Source organism: Botrytis deweyae (genome assembly GCF_014898535.1).
Source record: "Botrytis deweyae strain B1 chromosome Unknown BDEW_005, whole genome shotgun sequence".
Classification (NCBI taxonomy): Eukaryota; Fungi; Ascomycota; class Leotiomycetes; order Helotiales; family Sclerotiniaceae; genus Botrytis; species Botrytis deweyae.
In genome coordinates, this window is record NW_024066212.1 from 653,073 (window position 1) to 675,199 (window position 22,127).

Genomic DNA, 22,127 nt, shown 5'->3' on the forward strand with positions numbered 1-22,127 from the left:
GATGAATACTTCTCCAAGCCGTTCGGAAACATGAATTTGAATGTTTGTGGATTGACGTTCACCAAGGCTGCCTTAACGAGACAGGATCTTGAACATAGCATGGCATGGATATGGATGATGGAATGAATTCATAAATTTGGTATTACGTCTATGGAAGAGTTACATCTAATGCAGTTAAACTAGAATGCTTCAAGGAAAGACTGGCAGCATACTATGCATCGCCTACAGACTAGGAAGCCACTTGACCACGTACACAGCACGGCATTGAGGATAAACAACTTTGCTACCATCAACACCGGCAGGTGACACCCAGCGAGAAGACCCATCTGACTATTCTTGATCGTTGAGCTAATCGACTTTGCAAGCAACGGTGACATGTCAACCAACTATCATCGACCAGTTGCAAGATACGCCAGCTTGTGTTGTTCATTCAATGTCATGCCACTACTACTATAACAGCAGAAACATCCATTCCAATGTATCCCGAATTCTGCCATCGACATGACCCTGGAATATGCCAGCACCTCAAAACCCTCCTTAATATCCCCCCGAGATGCTCGTCTATACCCTCTCAAACCTCACAATATCTTTCTATTCTTCCAGCAAAAAATTAGCTTGAATTCTAGAGAAAATCCATCCATCCTCCCAAACCATCATCACAAAATCCCATAACGGAAAAAAGAAACTTCAGAACCCCACACTCAAAGCACCGTCAACGATCCCACACCGACCTCAATACCCGCTGCATATGACGATGCCACACGGATATCAACGTGAGTGTTTTTGTTAGGGATGTCAACCTCATACGGCTCTTCCTAAAGATAATTTTGAGGGTATTGATCTCATCATTGTAGTTTTTTTTGTGATGCTGGTTTGGTTGGGTGAGAGATAGAGAAAAGGTACTTACGGAGAGTTGGGATATTGATGCGATGTATCGTTTGTGTTTTGAGATTGTTGTTTGCTGGTTTTGTGATGAAGGAGTGACGTGTGAATTGAGCTGCTTTGTTAGTGATGAAAGTGATACCCATTGAGGATGATGAATCGCGACATCTTGTCCATAAGTCATCAATCTCTCATAACCATTCCATTATTTTTCCTCTGGCGTCAATGGTATCTCTTTTTATCATATCCTCATCATTCTCATCTTTTTCAAAAAGGCAAGACACTGTCATCAACACCCAGCATTACGCCGTAATTATGTTGTTCAATATTTGTTTCGTTGTGTTGTGGTGGTGATGTTAATTTTCCAATTCATGCCACAAGATTTTTTTTCTTAGCTTACTAGCTTTCCACGCTAAAACCACTAGCCTCAAGCTTCTAATCAATTACATAAGTGAGTCCTGCACAACCAATAATATCGCTTGATCAGAGGATACACATGATTAGAATTTTTGTTGCATATCTGAAAAAGAGAGGTTGCACGAAGAAGAGGAGGGGATCTTGCATCTCGGAGAAAAAGCTGGATATCAAACCCGCAAAAATTAAAGAAAATTTAGAGATAGTCTTTTTCAAAATTCCATATAAAATTCTATATATATAATATTATCCTGAAAACTAAAGCTTTAGAATCTTTCTTTGAAAAATTATTAACGTATGGAATTCCAAGCAAAAGAATTAATATGCTGTTTTGATATTAAATTTTGATTAAGATATAGAATTTTGGTGAACGGCTTTTTCTCCGGGATGTATCAAAGAGCTGGATGTGTAAAAAAAATGGATGCAACAAAAAGATGGATGCGCGTACTTGCGTCGAAAATTCAGATATGCAACAAAATGCAATCGTAACACCACCCGTGTGATTTTCACATACATACACAACTTTGCCCTACACAATCCTCCGTTGCCCATTTCTTTCCCTCTTCTTTCGAGTGATACTTAGATGTCAAGAATCGATATACAATGCCTACATATATACAATACCTACATACATACATACTACACAATACCCATCCATCCACCACTCCAAAAATACCTAAGTAAACAGAACCACACTCCTCCCTAAACACCCACCCACCAACCTATCCTATCCACCACCTCCGAGAATCCCCCATCTCACGAGTCACGCCGTCGATCCCGAATCCAGACTCATCCGTTTATTCATCCCAAACATCCGCTGTTTCAAGTACCCCCCTACCTACCGAGTCTACCAAGGATCTAGGTATGAAAGCTTCTCCGTTTATCCCTTCCCTTCCCTTCCCGTATGCTCATCCGAACTAAGCTCTGCTCGTCTCATCTGATTGAGTGATGTTGATGTTGATGATCTCATTCTTTGAGTTACAGCTAGATAGGTAGGTAGCTAGATAGATAGCTGGGTAGGTACATCACATTACCAAATATCCCAACATCCAAAAATAAATAATAAACGATGAAAAAAGGAAAAGAAAACTTTATCTAATCTTCATACATCATACATTATACATCATCACATCGCTTGACATCACACATCCATTACCTCACAACTCTAATCCACCCTCCAGCCTCCAGAGTCCAGAGTCCAAACCATTACCGTATTCTTTTGGGATATGGAAGGAATGCTAGTAAGGATTATTACTTTAAGCTTGTTTTAGAGCCAATTAAATCGCTTTTAAATGGAGTAAAATACTTCAAAATAAAAAAGTTAATTGAAATTTTCAAGATATTTGATAAATAATCCATTAAATTAACAAATCAATCGCCTCTAGTGTTTTTTACAACCCTAACCTATAATAAGCTTAAATTTTAAATTCTTGCTAGCGTTCCTTCCATATTCCAAAAGAATACGGTACTCTCATCACTAGTCCCCAAGTCCCGAGTACCGAAGCACCTACACCATACCTCTAAAGCCCCCCTCTCCCCCCCTCCCACAATTCCCTTTAAAAACTCCTTCCCTCCCAAACTCTATCCCTTCCAAACTCAAGAATCAAGATAGACCGAGATATAAATAAATGATCAAATCATCAAATACATATATTACCCCCTATCTCCCAATCTCCCCCGTCTCCCCGTCTCCCCGTCTCCCAGTTTTCAATTCTCCAATCAATCTCCAGCATCAATTTCAATATCATCTATGAAATATATTCTCTAATATAATCTGATATCTATATATCCTCGGTATACTCTCAGTAGCAGTACCTATCGTAGTAGTCCGAAGAAAAAGAAAACCTATCTATCTAATCTATTCAGAATATCAGAATATCAAATATACATACATATAATATATAAATTAATATATATTAATATTCTTAATATAATTAATATAAAATAATATAATAATAATAAGATATAATTAATAATAATTAATATATAATTAATATATAATTAATATAATAAATATAATTAATATATAAGAATATATAATTAAATATAAAAAATAATTAATAGAAGTATATATAATAATTAATATAATTAAATATAATTAATCATATACGTTAATATAATTAATCAAATAATTACAATAATTATCACCTACAGTATATACATACATTAATTCTATATTTATATTATCTATTTTTTCTTTAGTTTCTCCTTTCTCTTTCTCTTTCTTTTCTATTATTTTCTTTTCTTTCTATTTTATTTATTTTATTTTATTAGTTTTATGTTATTTCCTTTATTCTCTTTCTATTTAGTTATCTTTCTTTTTTCTTTCTAATTTTCTTTTAGTTATATTCTTTTCTATTTATTTCTCTGTCTTTTCTCTTTCTCTTTCTATTTTCTATTTCATGCTTTCCTTTTCCTTTTATCTTATCTTTCCTATGTTTTATCACCTCTCTCTCTATCTATACCCCTCTCCTCGCTACCTCTCTCTCTCTATACCTCTCTCTCTAGCTACTCTCTCTATAGATATATTGTCCGCGAAACTTCGTTACACTGCCCTCTTTCTATCGCTAGTAGTTATAGATCGATCTCTTTATCTTAGTTTAGAAAAAAACAATTAATTCCTACTCATCTTCTTATATATTTTATAACACGCTATATAGAGCCTCCTCCTTTTCTCCTCTATTAGAAATATTACATCTCAGTGATTTATTTATAGTATTTACAAAGGACTATTTTATAACCCTACTACCTTCTACTCTTTTATAATACCTCTCTCTATATATAGCTACCTCTATACCTACCTCTCTATATATATACTACATATACCAAATAACAAATAATCATTCCTATCTACCTATATAGATACTCAATATATTTCTCTACATATAGGGTTTGAAACCTTATCTACGATTTGGATTTCTTTAATACTCACCCATACGAGCCATAGTAGCTACCTAGTACCTAGATATCTCAGATGAAAATATCAATATCAACATCAACATCAACATCAAAATCAACATCAAATATTATCCCTACACATTCCACAATCATGTGCTCCATGAAATAAAATCTCCTTCACACAAATCACAAGGTGCCAATACACTTTCCGAAGTATCTTCTTAAACATTGCTGTCTGTATGTATGGTCTGTCCTTTATTTAGTAACTAGCAATTAAAGGTTCAGTTTAACCCCATCCGCACCCTCCATCATTTTTCCTTCATCTCTCTTCCCTTTCAAAATACACAAGGCACTATTTTCCAGTACCTCCAGATCCTATCCAGATCAACGAATTAATATCCTACGATATCTTAAAAAAAAAGAATGTGTGGTAGATAAAGAACAATCAATGAAAAGAGACCCAAGAGAATGTGTCGGAGTTTGCCCTAAAAGAAAAACTCCGGGATATAGCCAATTCATGAATATCGACCGACCAATCGAACATCTTTCCCTCCTATCCTGTCCCCTTAAAAAAAATAAAAAAAATCCCAGGCCGTAATAAACTCCTCCTCCACCGGGTTTTCCATGACAGTCGAAAATAAACGTAATGTAAAGATTATATGAAATAATCATGAAAGGAACGTAAAGAAAGTTTGTCAAGTGACGAGTGGTTATAAAATATGTACATTGAAATTTTGAAGAGTAGCGTCAAGCCGTGGAATAAAGAGAAGCCTGCCTCATTTATTCTAGATCCATACTGGTCCGATGGTAGGTTTGACTTCGCCAAAAGCACTCATGAATAGTCCTTGTATTTCACTCATGTAGTCTTCGGCTCTGAATTTGAATAATCCTCTTGATATCAACTCTTGTTCTTCCTCATCGACAACAGCCAAGGTTTCTTTGGTGATGCCATATTCCTCAGCAATCTCAGAAACCTGAGCGAGTTCTTTGCCGAAAGGATGTGGTTCAGGTGCAACTGCTTCCTGAACATTTGGTGAGAACATATGCATTGTTGATCGAACAGTGGTAGAGCTCTGTGGTGACGACATTCTTGCAACAGAGTTTTTGCGAGACATGATTTCGTGGTTCTTCTTGGTATGTGAAGGAGCTCTGCTTGGAATACCAGGTGCTTCATCGCCAGATGCAATCTCAATTGATTTTTTGCCAAAGTTGAATGCCGATAGATGATCTCCGGCTGGAGTTATTGGCGAACGAGATTCAATTGACAATGTATCGGCAGAAGTGAGACTTGTTGAGCTAGTCATTCGCGAGGTATCTGACTCTTCTCCGGAATGAGTTGATGCCGTGCTGCTTGATGCGATTCGTTTACTGGCATCCTTTGGGTAGAGATCCGGTGCATTGTATGACAACATGTTGGTTGTAGAGAGAAGTTCAGTCGGGGCCGAAATCTGTGCACGCTTGATAGTACCATGAGCGAACTTTGGGGTTGCGGGTCGTTGAGCAGTTGGCGAAGGAGCGGCGACATCGAGCTGCTTCTTTGCCCTCCTAGTTGTAAATGCGCGTGCGAGAGACATAATTGCTGATATGGAAGGTTCGGAATCTGTCTTCCGGATAAAATCAACTACTTTCTGGAGGTGATATGGTGGGGGTATATATTGGCCCCGGTAAGATATTCCGGATTAGATCTTCCGACGGGTAATCTTTATCAGTGCAGGAGGTTGACTGAGCAAGATTGGTAGTTGATCAGATGTTTCCTGCAGGTGAGCTTCTGGAATATATCTGGTTGGACGAGAAATCTTTTTTGGAGCTTTGAAAAGAAAGAAGCTTTAATGTTGTCTGTCGCACGACTATGCTCTCTTTTGTATGAATGACCTTAATTTTGAAGGAATGACTCTGTGACGCAAATCTAAGATCGAGGCGGGCCGATATGGAAAAGGTGACTCCTTAAGGGTAGGTACTGTTGATTTTGATTTGACGTGTTGAAGTGAATATATGTATATGTACTGATAACTTTGATCTGTTGTGATGACCTCGGGATGTGTAATAGCAAAGAAACAGTGAATATGTATCTGATAAACACGGTCTTTGTCGTGGGATTCCAAAATGAATGTTGGAAGTTGAGAAGGTTATTTCAATATTCCTGAGCGTGTCAAATGATCGAGGGTGCTCGAAAGGGAGGGATCGTGGGATATGTGAATTTCTTGTTTGTCGATAATGAATGTGTCGAACAATCTGTAGATCCAGCAATCAAGGCAAACTTTGAAGGAACGTATACTTCAACAAGACTCTTTTTAGTTGAAGAAATAAAATCGAAAGATATCTAATCGATCCTGCGATGAATTTGGTGGTGAAGAGGTGTTGAGCAAAAGAAGGGAAGGGAAGGGATGGGAAGAGGAAAGGAAGGATTTCCAAGATGACAAGGCCACTTTGGGTAAACGGGAGTTGTCAAATGGTAAAGGGTAAAAAGGTAAAAAAGGCAGAATACCGTAGGCCAAAGGATACTAGTAATTCTTTCTTTTGGGTCTTTTTCTTTTGACCGAGACCAAGAGACACAAACAAACAAGCATTTACTTAACTTTTTATTAATGGACGGCTTCACACTCACCAGGATTCCTCATTTTTCTTTTTCTTTTTCTTTTTTTGTCACCAGGATTAGGAAACAAAAGAACCAACATGCATGTCCACGGGTATGTTACCAAGGGGGGAGAGAATCCGAGAGATGGATGAATTTTTGCGTGCAGATGATTTAAACCGACTGCAGCATAGTCAAAAGACCCTAAGAGGGAATGTTCCCCTTGTCGAAAGAGATGCCCAAGCTTTCACCGGGCATTAATTAAGATTGATTGGACGATGAGGTGGAAAAGGAAACAAATCAGAAATGGAGACAACGGCATGGAGAATGATACCTACAATGATACAATTGACACTGGGCTATTTCCCCGAGGGCAAAAAGTAATCCTTCATCGATATCATTGGATGAATGGTGGGAAGTATGTTGGAAAGTTTCCCGGAGCTGGAGTTCTCCTTCTGATCAACAGTGAACTCCTTCATCAGGGTAATTCTCCGATATCATGACTATCTGAGCGCTAAAATCATGAGTAATGTCGTGCAAGAATGTCATCTTGTCTTGATGGATTCCATTTGAGTTGTGATTGGCTCATGGGGTACGAAATGCACTCGAGGTGATTCCAATTGTCTAAATCCATATCCATATCCATATTCATATTTATATTTATATCCATCTCATCGTCAAATCGTTCAACTACCTACCTAGGTACCGGTAATCCATTCATCATTCGCCAAAGAAGAAATCTAGGCATTCTTCAGATCACAAACCACCATCACACAAACTCCCGTCTTGCAAACGCCCTGGTCAAGAGGCGTAGCGCAGCCCGCGCAGCTCGCGCAGTTTATTATGTAGCTCCAAGTGGGCCACGCTTTCACCTTGACAGGGAACATGTCAGCCGTGATTTGTTCGTTTCACCCATCTGATGTTTTAACGTTTCAGGTACACGATCCCTCGTGGAGAAGGGGTTGTCTGACTGCCAGTCATTTGGCATGTGTAGGTGTTAAAGCATTAGCATGAGTATGGCGAGCATGGGATGGATCATGGCATGGGATGGGATGGTATGAGATGGCATGGTCAAAGCAATGCGGAACGGAAATGTGGGTTAAGGGAGCTTGTACGATGTGTGAACATGCGTCGTTTAGGTAGTTGTGTGAATTATATGAGTTATGTGAGTTATGAATTGGGGATCCAGATGGATTGGTGAAAGGGATGGAAATAGCTTTGGGGGTAGGTACATTGTACATTGTAGAGTGGGAGTGGGTGTGAATGTGGCAGTGATAATGACGATGATACTCAGGTAGGTATCATGAGGGAATACAGAGTACAGCCAACACATATCCTCATTCAACTTCCTATTTTGTGCCAATAGATACAATCAGTCCTTCATCTTCCCATCTACCACTCTCAGCCACTCTTCTTCAGACTCGAGCGGTACACTACATGATTTGCATTCCCTCTTAGCCATCTAGTATCCAGACCATTCAACAATCAAATCAATAATCAACACACTACACTACACTACACTACACCACACTATCCTCACCAAGTGTAACATTCGTGAACGGAATACAAGCCTCTTCACACCAGAAGGAATCGCTAAAGGAAGAGGCAAAAAGGATTCAAATGTCTAGACTCTATCGTAGACCGATCTGATACTATCTACTCATGTACCTACGCGAGCTTCGATAACAAGTACGACTACGACTACGACCTAGGACATCCATGGTACGGTAGGTGCCTTTCGCCCATTACTTCAGCGGCCAAACTCAAACCGAATCCTCCCAACGATTCTAGTCTAGTCTAACACCATCAAAAATCTAGACACTCAAATAGATAATAAATGTAAAGCCTTATTATTATTTATATCTATTACACTATCTATCTATCTATCTATCTATCTATCTACTACGAGTAAATACCCAAATAATATAAGTATTAATCATAATAAAACCATTCATTCATTCATCCCATCTACAAAACTCCAGCTTATCAATATCTCGACTCTCCAACCCATCTTCCATCTCATCCATAGTACACACCCTAAACGATCAACCACCTAATATTTAGTATCTATCGTACAATCCTTTTTCTTTTTTCTCTTTCATCTCGTGTGTGTCGATCCGATCTCGAAGAAAAACATCTTTTCACTTCTCGATTCTAGAACCAACTCGTCGATTATCAATTAATCCTCTCACCCAAGTTGACTCGATGCAAAATGCACTTACTCATCGTTCACTTAGTTTCACATCTAGATAGTTCACCTCTCTTCCATTTCCTACCTAGGTAACTATCCATCCTCCTCTCTCAACTTACATACTAATAAGTACATAAACAAGCAAATCTATAAATACATCTCGACCCTTCTAAACGCTATTAACGCAACGCGTATCGATTACATTTTACCTACTAGGTATTTTCTTTCTTTCTTTCTTTCTCTCTTCCTCTCTCTCTCTCCCCTCCGCGCCAATATTTCCAGAAACTATAACTCGAAACTCAAATCAATGCTCCTCCAGTGGTTCATCCCACCCCATCCCATCCCATTCTAGACACATACCCCATCCACCCCATCCTAAACCCCTTTCGAGCACTCCCACACCCTTCCTGTCTCTACCCTATCCAAATCCCCAACTCCGGATCCGAATTCTGTACTTCGCTTCATGTCATCTCATGTCATCTCATCTCATACCATACCCAACAACCTACAAACTCTCATTCCTGACGTGAAAATGTGCGCGCGGCTCCATTGGTTTGGTTTGGTTTGATTTATCTCCTCGCATGATGAGAAGTTTCTTCCTTCTTCCTTCTTTCTTACTTATTTTCTTACTTATTTTCTTACTTATTTTTATACTTACTTACAATATACGCTGTGTGGCTTCGGGTTTACACATCACTTGCCACCTACTTACAAAGTACATACCTACTTATCGTATGCAGTACCTACCTACCAACGTTTGACCATTGCGCACTGCGTATGTTGTGTAAGCTATCTTCGTTCATTTCATACATTTCATTTCATTTCATCCTATCCATACATTTCCATTTCCATTTCCTATGCACCTCTCCCTCCTCATCATAAATCACCCATCATGCAATGAATTCATCATAGATAGACCCCTAAATTACCTACCTCCCTACCGAGAGATTCCACATTCCACCATCCATTTTACTCTATACTTCTCCATAACTCTTCATCTCTATCTCCTCTCCCCAGCATAAACCCCTTCCCCCCGAAAACCACAACATCCTACCCTACCTACCTGAACCACACTCACCACACTCACCCTCACTCCCAGCAAACAAAAGCAACTCCCAAAAATACCCCTCCCCGCCACCCAAAAAAACATAACAAAAAAAACACACTTCATCTAAACCTCAACATCCCCAGTTTCCACTCAATCTACAATATCCATCCGCCTTATACTCAACTCAGTCCTTCCTTCCTTCCCTTCCTTCCTGACCGACGAAATGAATTGAAACGAGATGCGATGCGATGCGATGCGATACATTGAGATGAATATGAATGCAAGACATATCCGACAAGGCATACTCCCTCACTCCGTACATACCTAGATACCTACATATATCATAAACAACCTTCATCCTGGAAATTTCGTTTCGTCTCGTCTCTTGTCTAGCTACTTACATATATGATATTACTGTACCGTGTGTACGTACCCCCAAATCCAAAGTACCTAGTAATAAGTAGGTAATTCAGGCGAAGAGAAAAAAAAAGTGGCATCTTCATCTCAAATTAACATTCATGTGTAATGTAAAATTCCGGATGAACCATGGGGGAGGGATCTGCATTTGCCGAGTCAAATAGATTGCAACTTCATATATGTGAAAAGATTGCCGAAAGTTATTATTTTGAATTTGTTATTTGGTATTTGGTATTTGGTATTGGCATTTTTGAAATTTTAGTTTTCGGTCTTCTGAATCAAAAAGACATCATGTGCTTGATTAATCATCTTCATCCATAGACTCAACTTCACCTCCCTCTGCCTCTGAGAGCTCTTCATCATCATCTTCCGACTCGCTATCATTTTCTACACCCACTAATCTTTCCTTGATTTCTCCTTCAACAGGTGCCACTCTATCCGCAAATGCACGTCGTACACCAGGGTTGGTACTGCAATCCCAGACTTGCACGAGTCCTTTGCTACCTGCTACTGCCAGTCGGAAACTGACTTCTTCGTCTGGTGCAAAGGTGGTGGAGAAAACCTTTCCAACGTCCAAGTCTCGTGATACAACCATTGTAGGTCCGGTGGGTTGTATGTTCCAAAGTTTAACTTGCTTATCGCCTGATCCAGTAGCTAGGAATCCTGGAATGGTAGGGTTTATGTCGAAGGATGAAACTGAATCGTCATGTGCTTGGAGCATCCATACTGGCTTGGTAGCACTTGGGTTTGCTGGAGCTTTTCTGATATCGTGGAAATGAATGACACCACTCTCCGTGGAGACGTAGAAGTAGTTCGAGTCGTGAGGATCCCATCGGACATTTTCGACGTCACTTTCGACTCCCCATCGTGGCGCTTTCGCATCTGGCGCTCTCATATCTGCAGCTACCACTGTTCTATCATAACTACCACTCAGGAGAACGGTAGATTCCTTGGGATGCCATGCTAATGAGCATACTTTGTCTGTGTGATGTGTGTACGACTTGGCACATGTGGTGGTGTGCAAATCCCAGAGTTTGACTGTCTTATCCGCAGATGAGGATGCCAATAAGTTTCGGTGATGTCGATTGGCAGCTAACGAAAGAACTGCATCCACGTGAAATTCGTCATTGGCCTTCTTTGACTTCTTGTTCTTCTTCTTTTTCTTAGCACCTTCATCTCCACCTTTGTTTTGTCCAGCCTGGCCCAGGATAGCATTAGGATACATGCAATCGACTGTATCTAAATCCCAAATCTCAATATCCGGGTCGAATGTTCCAACAGCAACGAAATTTGCCCTCGAGTCCTTGTCCACACTTGGCTTCCCAACAGGCAAATCGAGCCATTCCACACATAGAGGTATCGCTGGCAACATAATATCGTGATGTACGTAAAGGTTGTCAGCTCCATCTTCGTAAACATATACTTCAAGATGTGCGATTTCATCCTCTATTTTTGCCGCCAGCAGCATATTATCTGTTGCCAATATTTGAAGTTCTTCCCTGTCCTCATCTTCATCCTCTGCGTTTCCTGCCATTGTAATATATGGATCTTCCTCATTCGATTCATGATATGCAAGTGATTTGACGTTTCCAAACATAGCCATTCCCTCACCACCATTCTTGTCTTCTTCAACCTCATCATCGTAATGATCCAAATCGTATTCTTTTAGATCGTCATCCTCCTCACTGTGAAAATGTCAGCGAAATAATGTAAATTGTGAACACTAGACGAACGCTGTTGATTTTACTCCTTTAGGAGCTTCTTCGTCATCCGAACCTTCATCATCTACCATAGCATCTGGATCTGCGCCATTATCTGCTTCATTTTGCGCTTCTTCCAAATCATCATTCGCATCATCCAATTGTAACTTCGCGAGATCCGCAATTCGCTGAAATTCTTCTTCGTCAAAGTTATATTTTGTCGGAAAAGGAGCTGCAAAGCCCCGAGGGACCCATGCGGTTGCTGTGATCATAGACATGATGTTATGATATTATATCAGAATTGTAAAAAGGCTCAGAAATCGACTGGAGCGGGGATATAAAAAAATAAATTGTTCCATTTGATCAACTTTTTTATTTTTTATCTTAGCGTTATCTTGATTATTGCGGCCGCTTGAGCCCACTAGCGTCATAGACCCTTCTCATAATACTCACTGAGAGTAAACGAGTGTATTCGACCTCAAAGTTCAAATTTCCTCCACCTGCGAGAGCACTATGATTCTCAAACCCGAACAAAACATCTAAAGTCCGTTGAGAAGTTTGAGGCCTGTTTGATTGGCAACCGGCCCATTGAAGAACGTCGGTGTAAATGTTAGCTTCAAATATCACGTGTAGATAACCACTTATCATTTCTGTTATCACTCATTTGTTTACTTCCCTGTTACACCGAAATTTGATCCAACAATCATCTACCATCACATTCATCAACAACCTAATAAGATGGAAGACCACGAATACGAAGGAGCACGGCCGAAGCGACGCAAGTTGGACCCTAAGCCGAAGCCGAAGCCATTTGTTGACATCAAACCGGAGTCATTTGTTGATGAAGAGGATTCGAAAGCTCTAGATAGGGATTGGTACGCAGATGATGGAGATGAATCGCACAACCCATTCGGCTCCTACGACAATCCTTGGGCGGATTCCCAACGAGAAGCACCTTTGATCGAGAAGAAGATTGTGAAGCGACAGAGCGCGCGCGCAGCTCAAAAAGAAAGGGATGTCGATGCATGGGAGACGGGTCGATTGCTTGCCTCTGGTGTCGCACAACGAAGACGCTTTGAGGATGATTTTGAGGATGACGAGGAAGCCACCAGAGTGCATTTGCTTGTACACGATCTTAAGCCTCCATTTCTAGATGGAAGAACTGTTTTCTCGAAGCAATTGGAGCCTGTGCCGGCAGTGCGTGATTTTCAAAGCGACATGGCAGTTTTTAGTCGTAAGGGAAGCAAAGTGGTGAAGGAGAGGCGACAGCAGAAAGAGAGGCAAAAGCAGGCCCAAGAAGCAACGAATATGGCTGGTACGGCGCTTGGAAATCTTATGGGGATCAAAGAAGAGGAAGGCGACAGTGCAGCTCCAATGATGGGCGAGGAAACACAGGGGTCTAGTAAATTCGCACAGCATATGAAAAAGAACGACGGCGCTAGTAACTTTAGTCAAAGCAAATCTTTGAGGGAGCAGAGAGAATATCTTCCCGCATTTGCGGTGAGAGAGGATTTGCTAAGGGTCATTCGAGATAATCAGGTGGTAATTTGTGTCGGCGAGACTGGATCTGGAAAAACGACTCAACTCACTCAATTTCTCTACGAAGAAGGTTATGGAAAAACGGGTCTGATAGGATGTACGCAACCTCGAAGAGTAGCAGCAATGTCTGTAGCGAAACGTGTCAGCGAGGAGATGGAATGCCCACTGGGGGGGACTGTTGGATACGCTATTCGATTCGAGGACTGTACAAGCAAGGAAACAGTAATAAAGTATATGACAGATGGTGTCCTATTGAGAGAATCTTTGAATGAGCCAGATTTGGATCGTTATTCCTGCATTATCATGGATGAAGCTCACGAGCGGGCACTCAATACAGATGTCCTCATGGGGTTGATGAAAAAGGTTCTTGCACGTCGTAGAGATGTCAAGCTAATAGTCACATCTGCAACGATGAACTCGAAACGATTTTCTGATTTCTACGGTGGAGCCCCGGAATTTTTTATTCCCGGTCGTACCTTTCCAGTCGATATTATGTATCATCGCTCACCCGTGGAAGACTATGTCGATCAGGCGGTTCAGCAAGTATTGGCCATACATGTATCCCAAGGTGCAGGTGATATTTTGGTGTTTATGACTGGTCAAGAAGATATTGAATGTACTTGCGAGCTTATCCAGGAACGCCTCAATGCTCTCAATGATCCGCCAAAGCTTAGCATTCTACCTATTTACAGTCAAATGCCTGCGGATTTACAAGCCAAGATCTTCGATAGAGCTGCGCCTGGGGTTAGAAAAGTCATTGTAGCGACCAATATCGCAGAGACCAGTTTGACTGTTGATGGTATTATGTATGTTGTGGATGCTGGATACTCGAAGTTAAAGGTGTATAACCCGCGTATGGGAATGGATACTTTGCAGATCACGCCGATCTCACAAGCAAACGCATCTCAACGTGCTGGTCGTGCTGGGCGTACCGGTCCAGGAAAAGCCTTCCATCTCTTCACTGAGGCCGCTTTCAAGGATGAGCTTTATATTCAAACGATTCCTGAAATCCAACGCACAAATCTCAGCAATACTGTTCTATTATTGAAGTCGTTGGGGGTGAAAGACTTACTTGACTTTGATTTCATGGACCCTCCACCCCAAGATACTATTACTACTTCATTGTTTGATCTTTGGGCACTTGGGGCACTTGACAATATTGGGGAATTGACGGACATAGGGAGGAAAATGACCGCCTTTCCCATGGATCCCCCTCTAGCCAAATTACTCATTACGTCTGAAAAATACGGCTGCACCGAAGAGATGCTTACAATTGTTTCCATGCTTTCAGTCCCTAGCGTTTTCTACCGTCCAAAGGAACGTCAGGAAGAGTCTGACAGCGCACGCGAAAAGTTCTTTGTCCCAGAATCAGATCACTTGACTTACTTGAACGTTTACCTACAATGGAAGTCCAATGGACATTCGGATGCTTGGTGTACACGCCATTTTCTGCATCCGAAATCTCTCCGTAGAGCTAAAGAGATCAGAGATCAACTGCTAGATATCATGAAAATGCAACGCATGAATATGATTTCTTGCGGCGCTGATTGGGACATTATACGCGAATGCATCTGTTCTGGTTATTACCACCAGGCTGCTAAAGTCAAGGGGATAGGCGAATATGTAAATTTGCGCACTTCGGTAACAGTACAGTTACATCCTACATCCGCACTTTACGGACATGGAGATTTACCTGATTATGTCGTTTATCATGAATTGATTCTTACATCAAAAGAATATATGTCTACTGTCACAAAGGTAGATCCACATTGGCTAGCAGATTTGGGTGGTGTTTTCTTTAGTGTGAAAGAGAAGGGATATAGTGCGAGGGAGAAGAGGGTCACTGAAACGGAGTTCAATAGAAAAATGGAGATCGAAGTGAAGATGGCCGAGGATAAGTTGAGAGAAGAAAAGAGAGTTGAGGCAGAGAACAACAAACTGGCGAGGAAACCGATGGCTATCACGGATGGAAGCGGACCGGTAGTTAAGAAAGTCGCTACAAAGGGAGCTGTGAGAAGACCGGCGGCGAGAAGACCAGGAAGGGGGTTTTAAAGTGGCAAAAGAGAAGAGAGCGTGTTTCATATACATGAACTTATGCATATACCTTTAGACTAATTGAATATACCAGCTCTTTGAGCATTATGAAATTATACAGACTATTCAAAATCGTGCATTTTCCTGTCCAGTCTTTGTAGAAGCACATTAAATGTGGCCTCCCAGGTTCTAACACATTACTACCGCAGATGCAAATATGTTTCTGTGAAACATCTAAAATTACATTCCATATCGACGCCGACAGTTCAGTTCCTTATGACATCATCATGACATGGCACTAATACTCCCGCATAGCCATAGCCCGAGTCTCCGACCCAACCCGTATTGAATCGCCCTGATTATTCATGAGCAGTAGGCTTTAACAAGGGGAATCTACATTTTCGTTAGCCTTCTCTAGCCGTCTAACCATCTAATCTCCCGACACATTAGACAAGAGTGCACGTATAGGATTCAGTACAGACTAATCATACGGACTTCATCGAGTAGCAAAACTAGTTAGGCACCTACTTAGAGATCGAAAATCTAAAACACAACTGCAGACGCCCGTACTGGATTCATTTTATTCATTTGTAAATTGTGAATTGTGTATTGCAAAATGTATGTGTGCTAGAACTTCCCAACCCAACATCTCCATCCCATTCCACGCCGAAAAGCCCAAACCGGGAAACCCAAGTCCTCCAATGCCATAACCCCATACCCATACCCGGACGCAATACCGTGCTATCCCTCCATGAACCTTTTCTCAGCTAGGTGATTTGATCTGTGAACCCTAAACTCTTAATTGCCGGGCAGACTATCGCAATTCAATTTTCCGCCAGAAGTTGCGATTCCCTTATCTATTATATGTATTAGAAAAACATATCAAATGTTGAAACAGAAGGAGGAATACACATACTGAGATCAACGCAGACACCGCTTGGAACGGTGCCGCCGTTTGCTTTACCGCAACCACAGCAGAGGTTTGGCATTTGGAGTGAACAGCCGCAAGAGTTTTGGAACATGCCACTACGTAGTTGATATGTTAGAACAAGCTGAGCAGAGTTGGAAATGTGAGATTGCTTACTTTCTCTGCCACTGTTTTATCGATGTCAGTATGAGAATATACACTACACAAGGGATGGAGGACTTACGACAAGATGAGCGTCATTGTTTCCGAGACATGTATTCAAGTTCAAAGTAGAATTCGACATGTGGCCGGAAGAATCAGGACAGAGACCCGAGAGAATAGGTGTTATGGTAAAGGTAAATTGAGGAGCAGGACCTAGTTCGATGTCGTCGTAAAATTTGAAAGTAGACGCATCGCATTTGCTCATAAAGCCTCCTGCACTAGTAGTAACTACTGCAGCCGCATGAACGACGGAGAGGAGGAGAGAAATAAGAAGTACGGAATTGAATAATCTCGACATTTTGATATCGTGTTGCAGTTTGGTGTAGTGTGTTGTGCTGAAGGATCTTCGAAGAAACTGCGTCGGACTTGGGCAGGTGTTGTAAACTTAAGCTTACTATGCGGGGTACGTAGAACCGTAGAACCGGAGAGAGTTGTCCCAGTGAACGCAGCGAGGTCAGTGAATATATTAAATAACATAAAGCATCAATTAATAAACATGGCACATGGGCTGAATTCATCAACAAGAAATCCGGGAGTTGGCGTCGTCTGACACCCTGGTAAAAGTTGGGCTGATTTAATACTTCATGGAAGCATTCCAATCGGACACCTGCCTTTTCACAGCCTCAGACGGGAACCACGGAGAATGTTTCGAGGAGCAATGACGAACTGTTACGAATGTAATTGATAAAGACGGGAACAAAATAAGCAGTTGGAGTTTGAGGTTTATCAAAAATATGCACATGTGTATGCAGACTGTAGCTACAAGAGACAAAAATGTCGGAGATATTACTAGTGCTGTTAAACCATGCATTTATGTATCAAGGACTTCTGATAAAAGAAAGATTAGATCGTGATACATGACTTGCCATAAAGTCATTGATCCGGCCAATCTCTGGAAAACATCCGAATAATGAAGTCTTATTCAGCTTGGCACCCTTGTGTTGATCCCATTGCATCTCCTGATGGAAAGACTGCTTCCCATCTCCGGATCATAATATGATATCAAAACTTTGATATAGAACTGATTTGAACCCTTCACTTAATCATAAAGAATCATATATGTGAAAAGATAAAAAGAAAGTCCCGTGGTACAAAATAGTTCCCACTTTTAAAAACTGATACGCGCTGGCATATTAGCCTATAATACAAGCTCAAGTCTACCAAGACGGTCTTCATCACCGATATGCTTGATCCAAATTGGAAGCTGGGGAACCCTGCATGATCACCAAGATAAGTATGTTTCCACAGCATGCAAACACAACATATGCCGATCAGATTTGCACATACAATCAGGTTCCAGGCGCTGCCCGGTAAATCTCTATGAACGCCTATGAACGCACGCACGGCATGTACTTCTCCTTTTATTTCCACACTGTATCTTCGACCTTGGTTTTAACGGCCCGAAGAAGTAACCCGTGATGCGGGAGTAATAACGGTTGGTGAAAAAGATAGATTTGCATGTGATGTTTTGAGTTCTTGCATCCGAAGGAATACATTGCAGATGCAATATGATGGGACCTTGGCGAGATAAAGCTTGATGCCCATTGTTGGGGAAGGTTGTGATTTTCGGCAGATCTTCTGTTGGGTGTCATGCGAATCATCATCTTCGAAGATGTCATCGATGGCGCGAGTAGTATTGAGAATGGATCTGTGCTATAAATTTCGAAAGCACCTTCCCATTGATGCTGATAGTAGGGTAGCATAGTTGCTATCAAAATTTCATCCCTATGCACATCTCCCATGTGTATGGGTTGTCCAAAACTTACGTGCGAGAAAATGGATCGTTCTTATCAGAGATGTCGCGATGCCCAAGGTGGACTTCACACGATATAGCTGTGAAGATTTGAAGAAAGGGCCGAGTCTTCGATCTCAATGAAAATATCGAGAAATAGTACATATGATTGCAACCTAGTCTGGCCATCAGATATCGCAATTGGCTAAGAGCTGGAATCCAAAATGGATAACAAAGCAATATGTCAAGCTAGGTGTCTTTTTGATGCGGGTCAGTTTATACTTCCACTAGTGACACTAGTTGATGAGCGACAAAATATAACAGCGAAAACAATTTGTTGCCGGCAGCCGGTGATTTATGACTAGACAACAATCTTCCGGCAATAATCGGAATTCAACCCTCAATATGTAGTTGAAATCTATCCTACCAGTATGAGATAGCAATAAATCACGAGTGTGTTGTGGTGGTAGTAGAAAAGGGAAAAGCTGGAAATCTGTAGTGATGGCGATGAAGATGCACGATTTGCGCACAGTGAATTCAAAAATCTCGAGGATCTAGTCTGATAGATCTTCTGCATTTTCAATTGCCTGTAGAGTCTCCACAATCATCCACAGTACCTCTACAAACATCTAAATCTAACGTCTATAATCATTTTTGATCCTGTAATCCTTATTTGGCCCTTTCACACTGTATTCCTGTCTCCACTCCTCTACATTGACCCCCTTGAATCTAAACTCATATTCCACATCATACGTATCAGCAATACAAAGATGACTTGACTTTGCTCTCCATCCCATAATCTTTGCCTGTCCATCCCTCTTATCTTGGACTTCGGGAATTAAAATCTCCATCTCATGAAACAAATAATCTACACCCAGATTATCATCAGTTTTGACAAACCAGAGACTAAGCGTATCAGTATCCTCTCTATATCGATATACGTATCTTCTACTGGCTTTAAACGTCATTCCTGTATCCGTTACGAAGTCTCCTTCTTCGATATACAAGTATTCTGAATCGAAAGATGGGGCGGTAGGGAAGCGAGGGAGAAATTTCGCGGTTCCGGTGAAGGTACCTGAGGGGAAGGTGGAAAGAGAACTTTTTAGAGAGCGGGAAAGTCTCCATGTTCCTTGAAGGGAACGGAATATGGCCTTGGAGACGAAGGCTCCGCGTGTGGAGGAATTGAATGTGGAAGAGATGGCAGAGAGAGCGAGTGCTGCTTGTTCTTTCTGATCAGGACTTGCGTGTGAATAAATATAGCGGGATGGAAGCACGATTCCTGTACGCGCTTCTGGGTCGTCTGTGGCTTCTTGCCGCTTGATCCCGACGGCTGTGGCGAATGATTCCATTAGGTATGCATAATCACCCATTGGAAATTGAGCGAGTCGAGGATCAGTGCGTAGCTGAAGAAGTTCGTCAAGGCTATCGTCTAATTCTAGGGTTTTCTGTGCATGTGCGTCGCCAGACCAGAGTTTTCCCAGGAAGCGAGCTTGCATTTCCATGACGCCCCAATAGGGACTCCGGTAAAACCCTACAAAGCCGAGAGAGGGAATCTTTGCATTGACTGTAGAGTGTACGTTTAAGGCCAGCGGTAGTTTGCTGCTTGATGGATCAAACGAGAGATGTTGGAGGATTTCCTTGGGCAGGAAATCGAGTGATGGAGATGCATCAAAACCAGTTGCCAAGATTACTGCTGCAACATCGTTAATTACCTGTTTATTTCCGTTCTCCTCGACAGTGATGGAATTCGATTGATTGGGTTCTGCACCAATCACCTTTCCTCGGATCGTTTTGATATCTCCAGCTCGGACAAACTCGACATAGTTGTCACTAACTGTAAGTCGTGGTGGTTCAGAGCAAACATCTCCTGCTATTGCTAGATGATCTGTACCTATTCCGCTCTGGTCTGACCCCAGATAATTGTTCAAGAATCCGTTAGTTGTTTTTGCCATCTCTGGTGATATGTGGCCAGATGAGTTTTTTATAGGCCCAGGAGGTTTCCATCCAAGATTGTACATGACCAGATCGAGAGGCAAAAATTTAGGTGCTGGATTTGGTATCTGAAGCGAGCGTTAGCAGCAGTCGGTTCCAATTATTAGATATGTGTTAGGTACCTTTTCAGCTTCGGGCTTTGCACCATCAATGTTCGGGTTATTTGGTAGTGTCAAGGTCATCACCCAAAATGGCTGTTGAACCACATTGTAGATCTTGTATTCTTTTGCATTTGGAATCGAACGTTCGGTTGAGTTCACGGAAGAAGATACTTGCAAAGCTACTGCTGCTGCGGTTTCAACACCAGACATTTGCCCTCCAACAACCACGATGTTCTTGCCCTTGGGTGAAGAGAGTCTTCCATTGTCGGTCAACGCACTATTGATATCACGAAGGTTGGAACTGTGCCAGACTGGAGCTGGAAAATTTGCAAGAGTATCGGGTATCTTAGGCTTTCCAAAGAAACCAGTGGCCACAATTACTTGATCGAATTCGTAAACCTGCAGGGATTCGGTAGACTCAGTATGTTGAACATGCACATTCCATTTCCCTGGCGTAGCTGAAGTGGTTTGCCAATTGTATGGCGGTTCAACCTTGGCGACTTTGACACCCATCTTGATAGAATATCCAGGGTACATTTTGATATAGTCTTCGAGGTACTTTCCAACCTGCCATGCTTTCGGAAAAGCAGGCGATGAAGCAGACCATGCCAAGTCACTGAAGCTGACTGTATGACGACTTTGGTTCGTACACATATCTGGATTCAATAGACCATGATCATCACGAGATATAGGCCATAATCCACCTATTCTCTGCGACTGCTCAAAGACTGTCACGTCAAAGGTGCCTTTTGGATGATCGTGAGTGAGTGTTTTGGCTGTTACGAGCCCTGATGGACCAGCGCCTAATCCGAGAATGTTAGCCATGAATACCTCGAAAGATGAGTGCACTCACCAATCACACATACAGTCTTCGTTCGAGTTGACATTTTGACAAGTGTGTAGCTTGCACGCATAGAAAGCTAGGGGATCCGGATTTCAGCTTGTCAACTCGGAACCTCACAATTTAAAGACAATGCAACCAACCAATATATTAACAGCTTAGTGATCTCAATAGCTGATCTGTAGTGTGCATCATATTACTCTTTTAGTACAACTTTTGGGGAGATTTTGTCGCTGCGCATTTCATAGCTAGTTGGAGATCTGACGCGCATGATCACGTTTCAGCGTTTTCAATTAATAGTCACGTGAAAGTTCGCGATAGGCTCAAATGATTGGAACCGATCCCAAGGTGAGGCTATTCCCTAGACAGTTTAGCTTTAATAGAAAGTGTGCTGTGCACGCAGAGTCTGGCCCAGAATGACCCCAGAGTCCGTGCCACTTTCACCCCTCTCTACGTAAGCAAAAAAACAGGCGGGAATTGACCATCATTCGAAAGACCTTCAACAACTAATAAGATTTCTTTTTAATCCTAATATTAAATACTAAAAACACTTGATTTCAATATAAAGAAGACTCAAATTTTTGTTTGCTTTTTTCAAATTTCAATATTTAATATAAAATGAATTTATAATCTATTA

General features: G+C 41.4%; 6 protein-coding genes across 6 annotated transcripts; 1 reads left to right on the forward strand and 5 right to left on the reverse strand.

Annotated features, from left to right (window-relative positions):
- Nucleotides 1–701: 701 nt before the first annotated feature.
- Nucleotides 702–1,212, reverse strand: EAE98_002845 (uncharacterized protein). The gene is made up of 2 exons (XM_038950465.1): nucleotides 908–1,212; nucleotides 702–811 (listed from the first exon to the last, which is right to left on the reverse strand). The coding sequence occupies exons 1-2, from the start codon at nucleotides 1,064–1,066 to the stop codon at nucleotides 713–715; spliced, it is 258 nt and encodes an 85-aa protein (XP_038812994.1). The 5' UTR covers nucleotides 1,067–1,212; the 3' UTR covers nucleotides 702–712.
- A 3,767-nt stretch (nucleotides 1,213–4,979) lies between these two features.
- Nucleotides 4,980–5,768, reverse strand: EAE98_002846 (uncharacterized protein; the record flags this gene model as incomplete). Its single annotated transcript, XM_038950466.1, has 1 exon — nucleotides 4,980–5,768. The coding sequence occupies one exon, from the start codon at nucleotides 5,766–5,768 to the stop codon at nucleotides 4,980–4,982; it is 789 nt and encodes a 262-aa protein (XP_038812995.1).
- A 4,859-nt stretch (nucleotides 5,769–10,627) lies between these two features.
- On the reverse strand, nucleotides 10,628–12,454 carry EAE98_002847 (uncharacterized protein). The gene is made up of 2 exons (XM_038950467.1): nucleotides 12,156–12,454; nucleotides 10,628–12,107 (listed from the first exon to the last, which is right to left on the reverse strand). The coding sequence occupies exons 1-2, from the start codon at nucleotides 12,398–12,400 to the stop codon at nucleotides 10,724–10,726; spliced, it is 1,629 nt and encodes a 542-aa protein (XP_038812996.1). The 5' UTR covers nucleotides 12,401–12,454; the 3' UTR covers nucleotides 10,628–10,723.
- Nucleotides 12,455–12,860: 406 nt separating this feature from the next.
- EAE98_002848 (uncharacterized protein) lies at nucleotides 12,861–15,713 on the forward strand (the record flags this gene model as incomplete). Its single annotated transcript, XM_038950468.1, has 1 exon — nucleotides 12,861–15,713. The coding sequence occupies one exon, from the start codon at nucleotides 12,861–12,863 to the stop codon at nucleotides 15,711–15,713; it is 2,853 nt and encodes a 950-aa protein (XP_038812997.1).
- A 780-nt stretch (nucleotides 15,714–16,493) lies between these two features.
- On the reverse strand, nucleotides 16,494–17,122 carry EAE98_002849 (uncharacterized protein; the record flags this gene model as incomplete). The annotated part of the gene is made up of 4 exons (XM_038950469.1): nucleotides 16,494–16,552; nucleotides 16,612–16,721; nucleotides 16,780–16,790; nucleotides 16,847–17,122. 4 exons carry the CDS (start codon nucleotides 17,120–17,122, stop codon nucleotides 16,494–16,496), a joined length of 456 nt encoding a protein of 151 aa, XP_038812998.1.
- A 1,955-nt stretch (nucleotides 17,123–19,077) lies between these two features.
- On the reverse strand, nucleotides 19,078–21,727 carry EAE98_002850 (uncharacterized protein). Its single transcript, XM_038950470.1, has 4 exons — nucleotides 21,634–21,727; nucleotides 21,503–21,569; nucleotides 20,671–21,452; nucleotides 19,078–20,616 (listed from the first exon to the last, which is right to left on the reverse strand). Exons 2-4 carry the CDS (start codon nucleotides 21,561–21,563, stop codon nucleotides 19,192–19,194), a joined length of 2,268 nt encoding a protein of 755 aa, XP_038812999.1. The 5' UTR covers nucleotides 21,564–21,569; nucleotides 21,634–21,727; the 3' UTR covers nucleotides 19,078–19,191.
- Between the last annotated feature and the right edge of the window lie 400 nt (nucleotides 21,728–22,127).

Coding starts and splice junctions, on each gene's coding strand:
- EAE98_002845 (XM_038950465.1), bottom strand. CDS start 1,066: ATGACTTATGGACAAGATGTCGCGATTCATCATCCTCAATGGGTATCA. Junction 812..907: donor CATCAATATCCCAACTCTCC/GTAAGTACCTTT, acceptor ATCTTTAGGAAG/AGCCGTATGAGGTTGACATC.
- EAE98_002847 (XM_038950467.1), bottom strand. CDS start 12,400: ATGTCTATGATCACAGCAACCGCATGGGTCCCTCGGGGCTTTGCAGCT. Junction 12,108..12,155: donor AAAGGAGTAAAATCAACAGC/GTTCGTCTAGTG, acceptor ACATTTTCACAG/TGAGGAGGATGACGATCTAA.
- EAE98_002850 (XM_038950470.1), bottom strand. CDS start 21,563: ATGCGTGCAAGCTACACACTTGTCAAAATGTCAACTCGAACGAAGACT. Junction 21,453..21,502: donor GAAGACTGTATGTGTGATTG/GTGAGTGCACTC, acceptor TTCTCGGATTAG/GCGCTGGTCCATCAGGGCTC. Junction 20,617..20,670: donor CAAAGCCCGAAGCTGAAAAG/GTACCTAACACA, acceptor CGCTCGCTTCAG/ATACCAAATCCAGCACCTAA.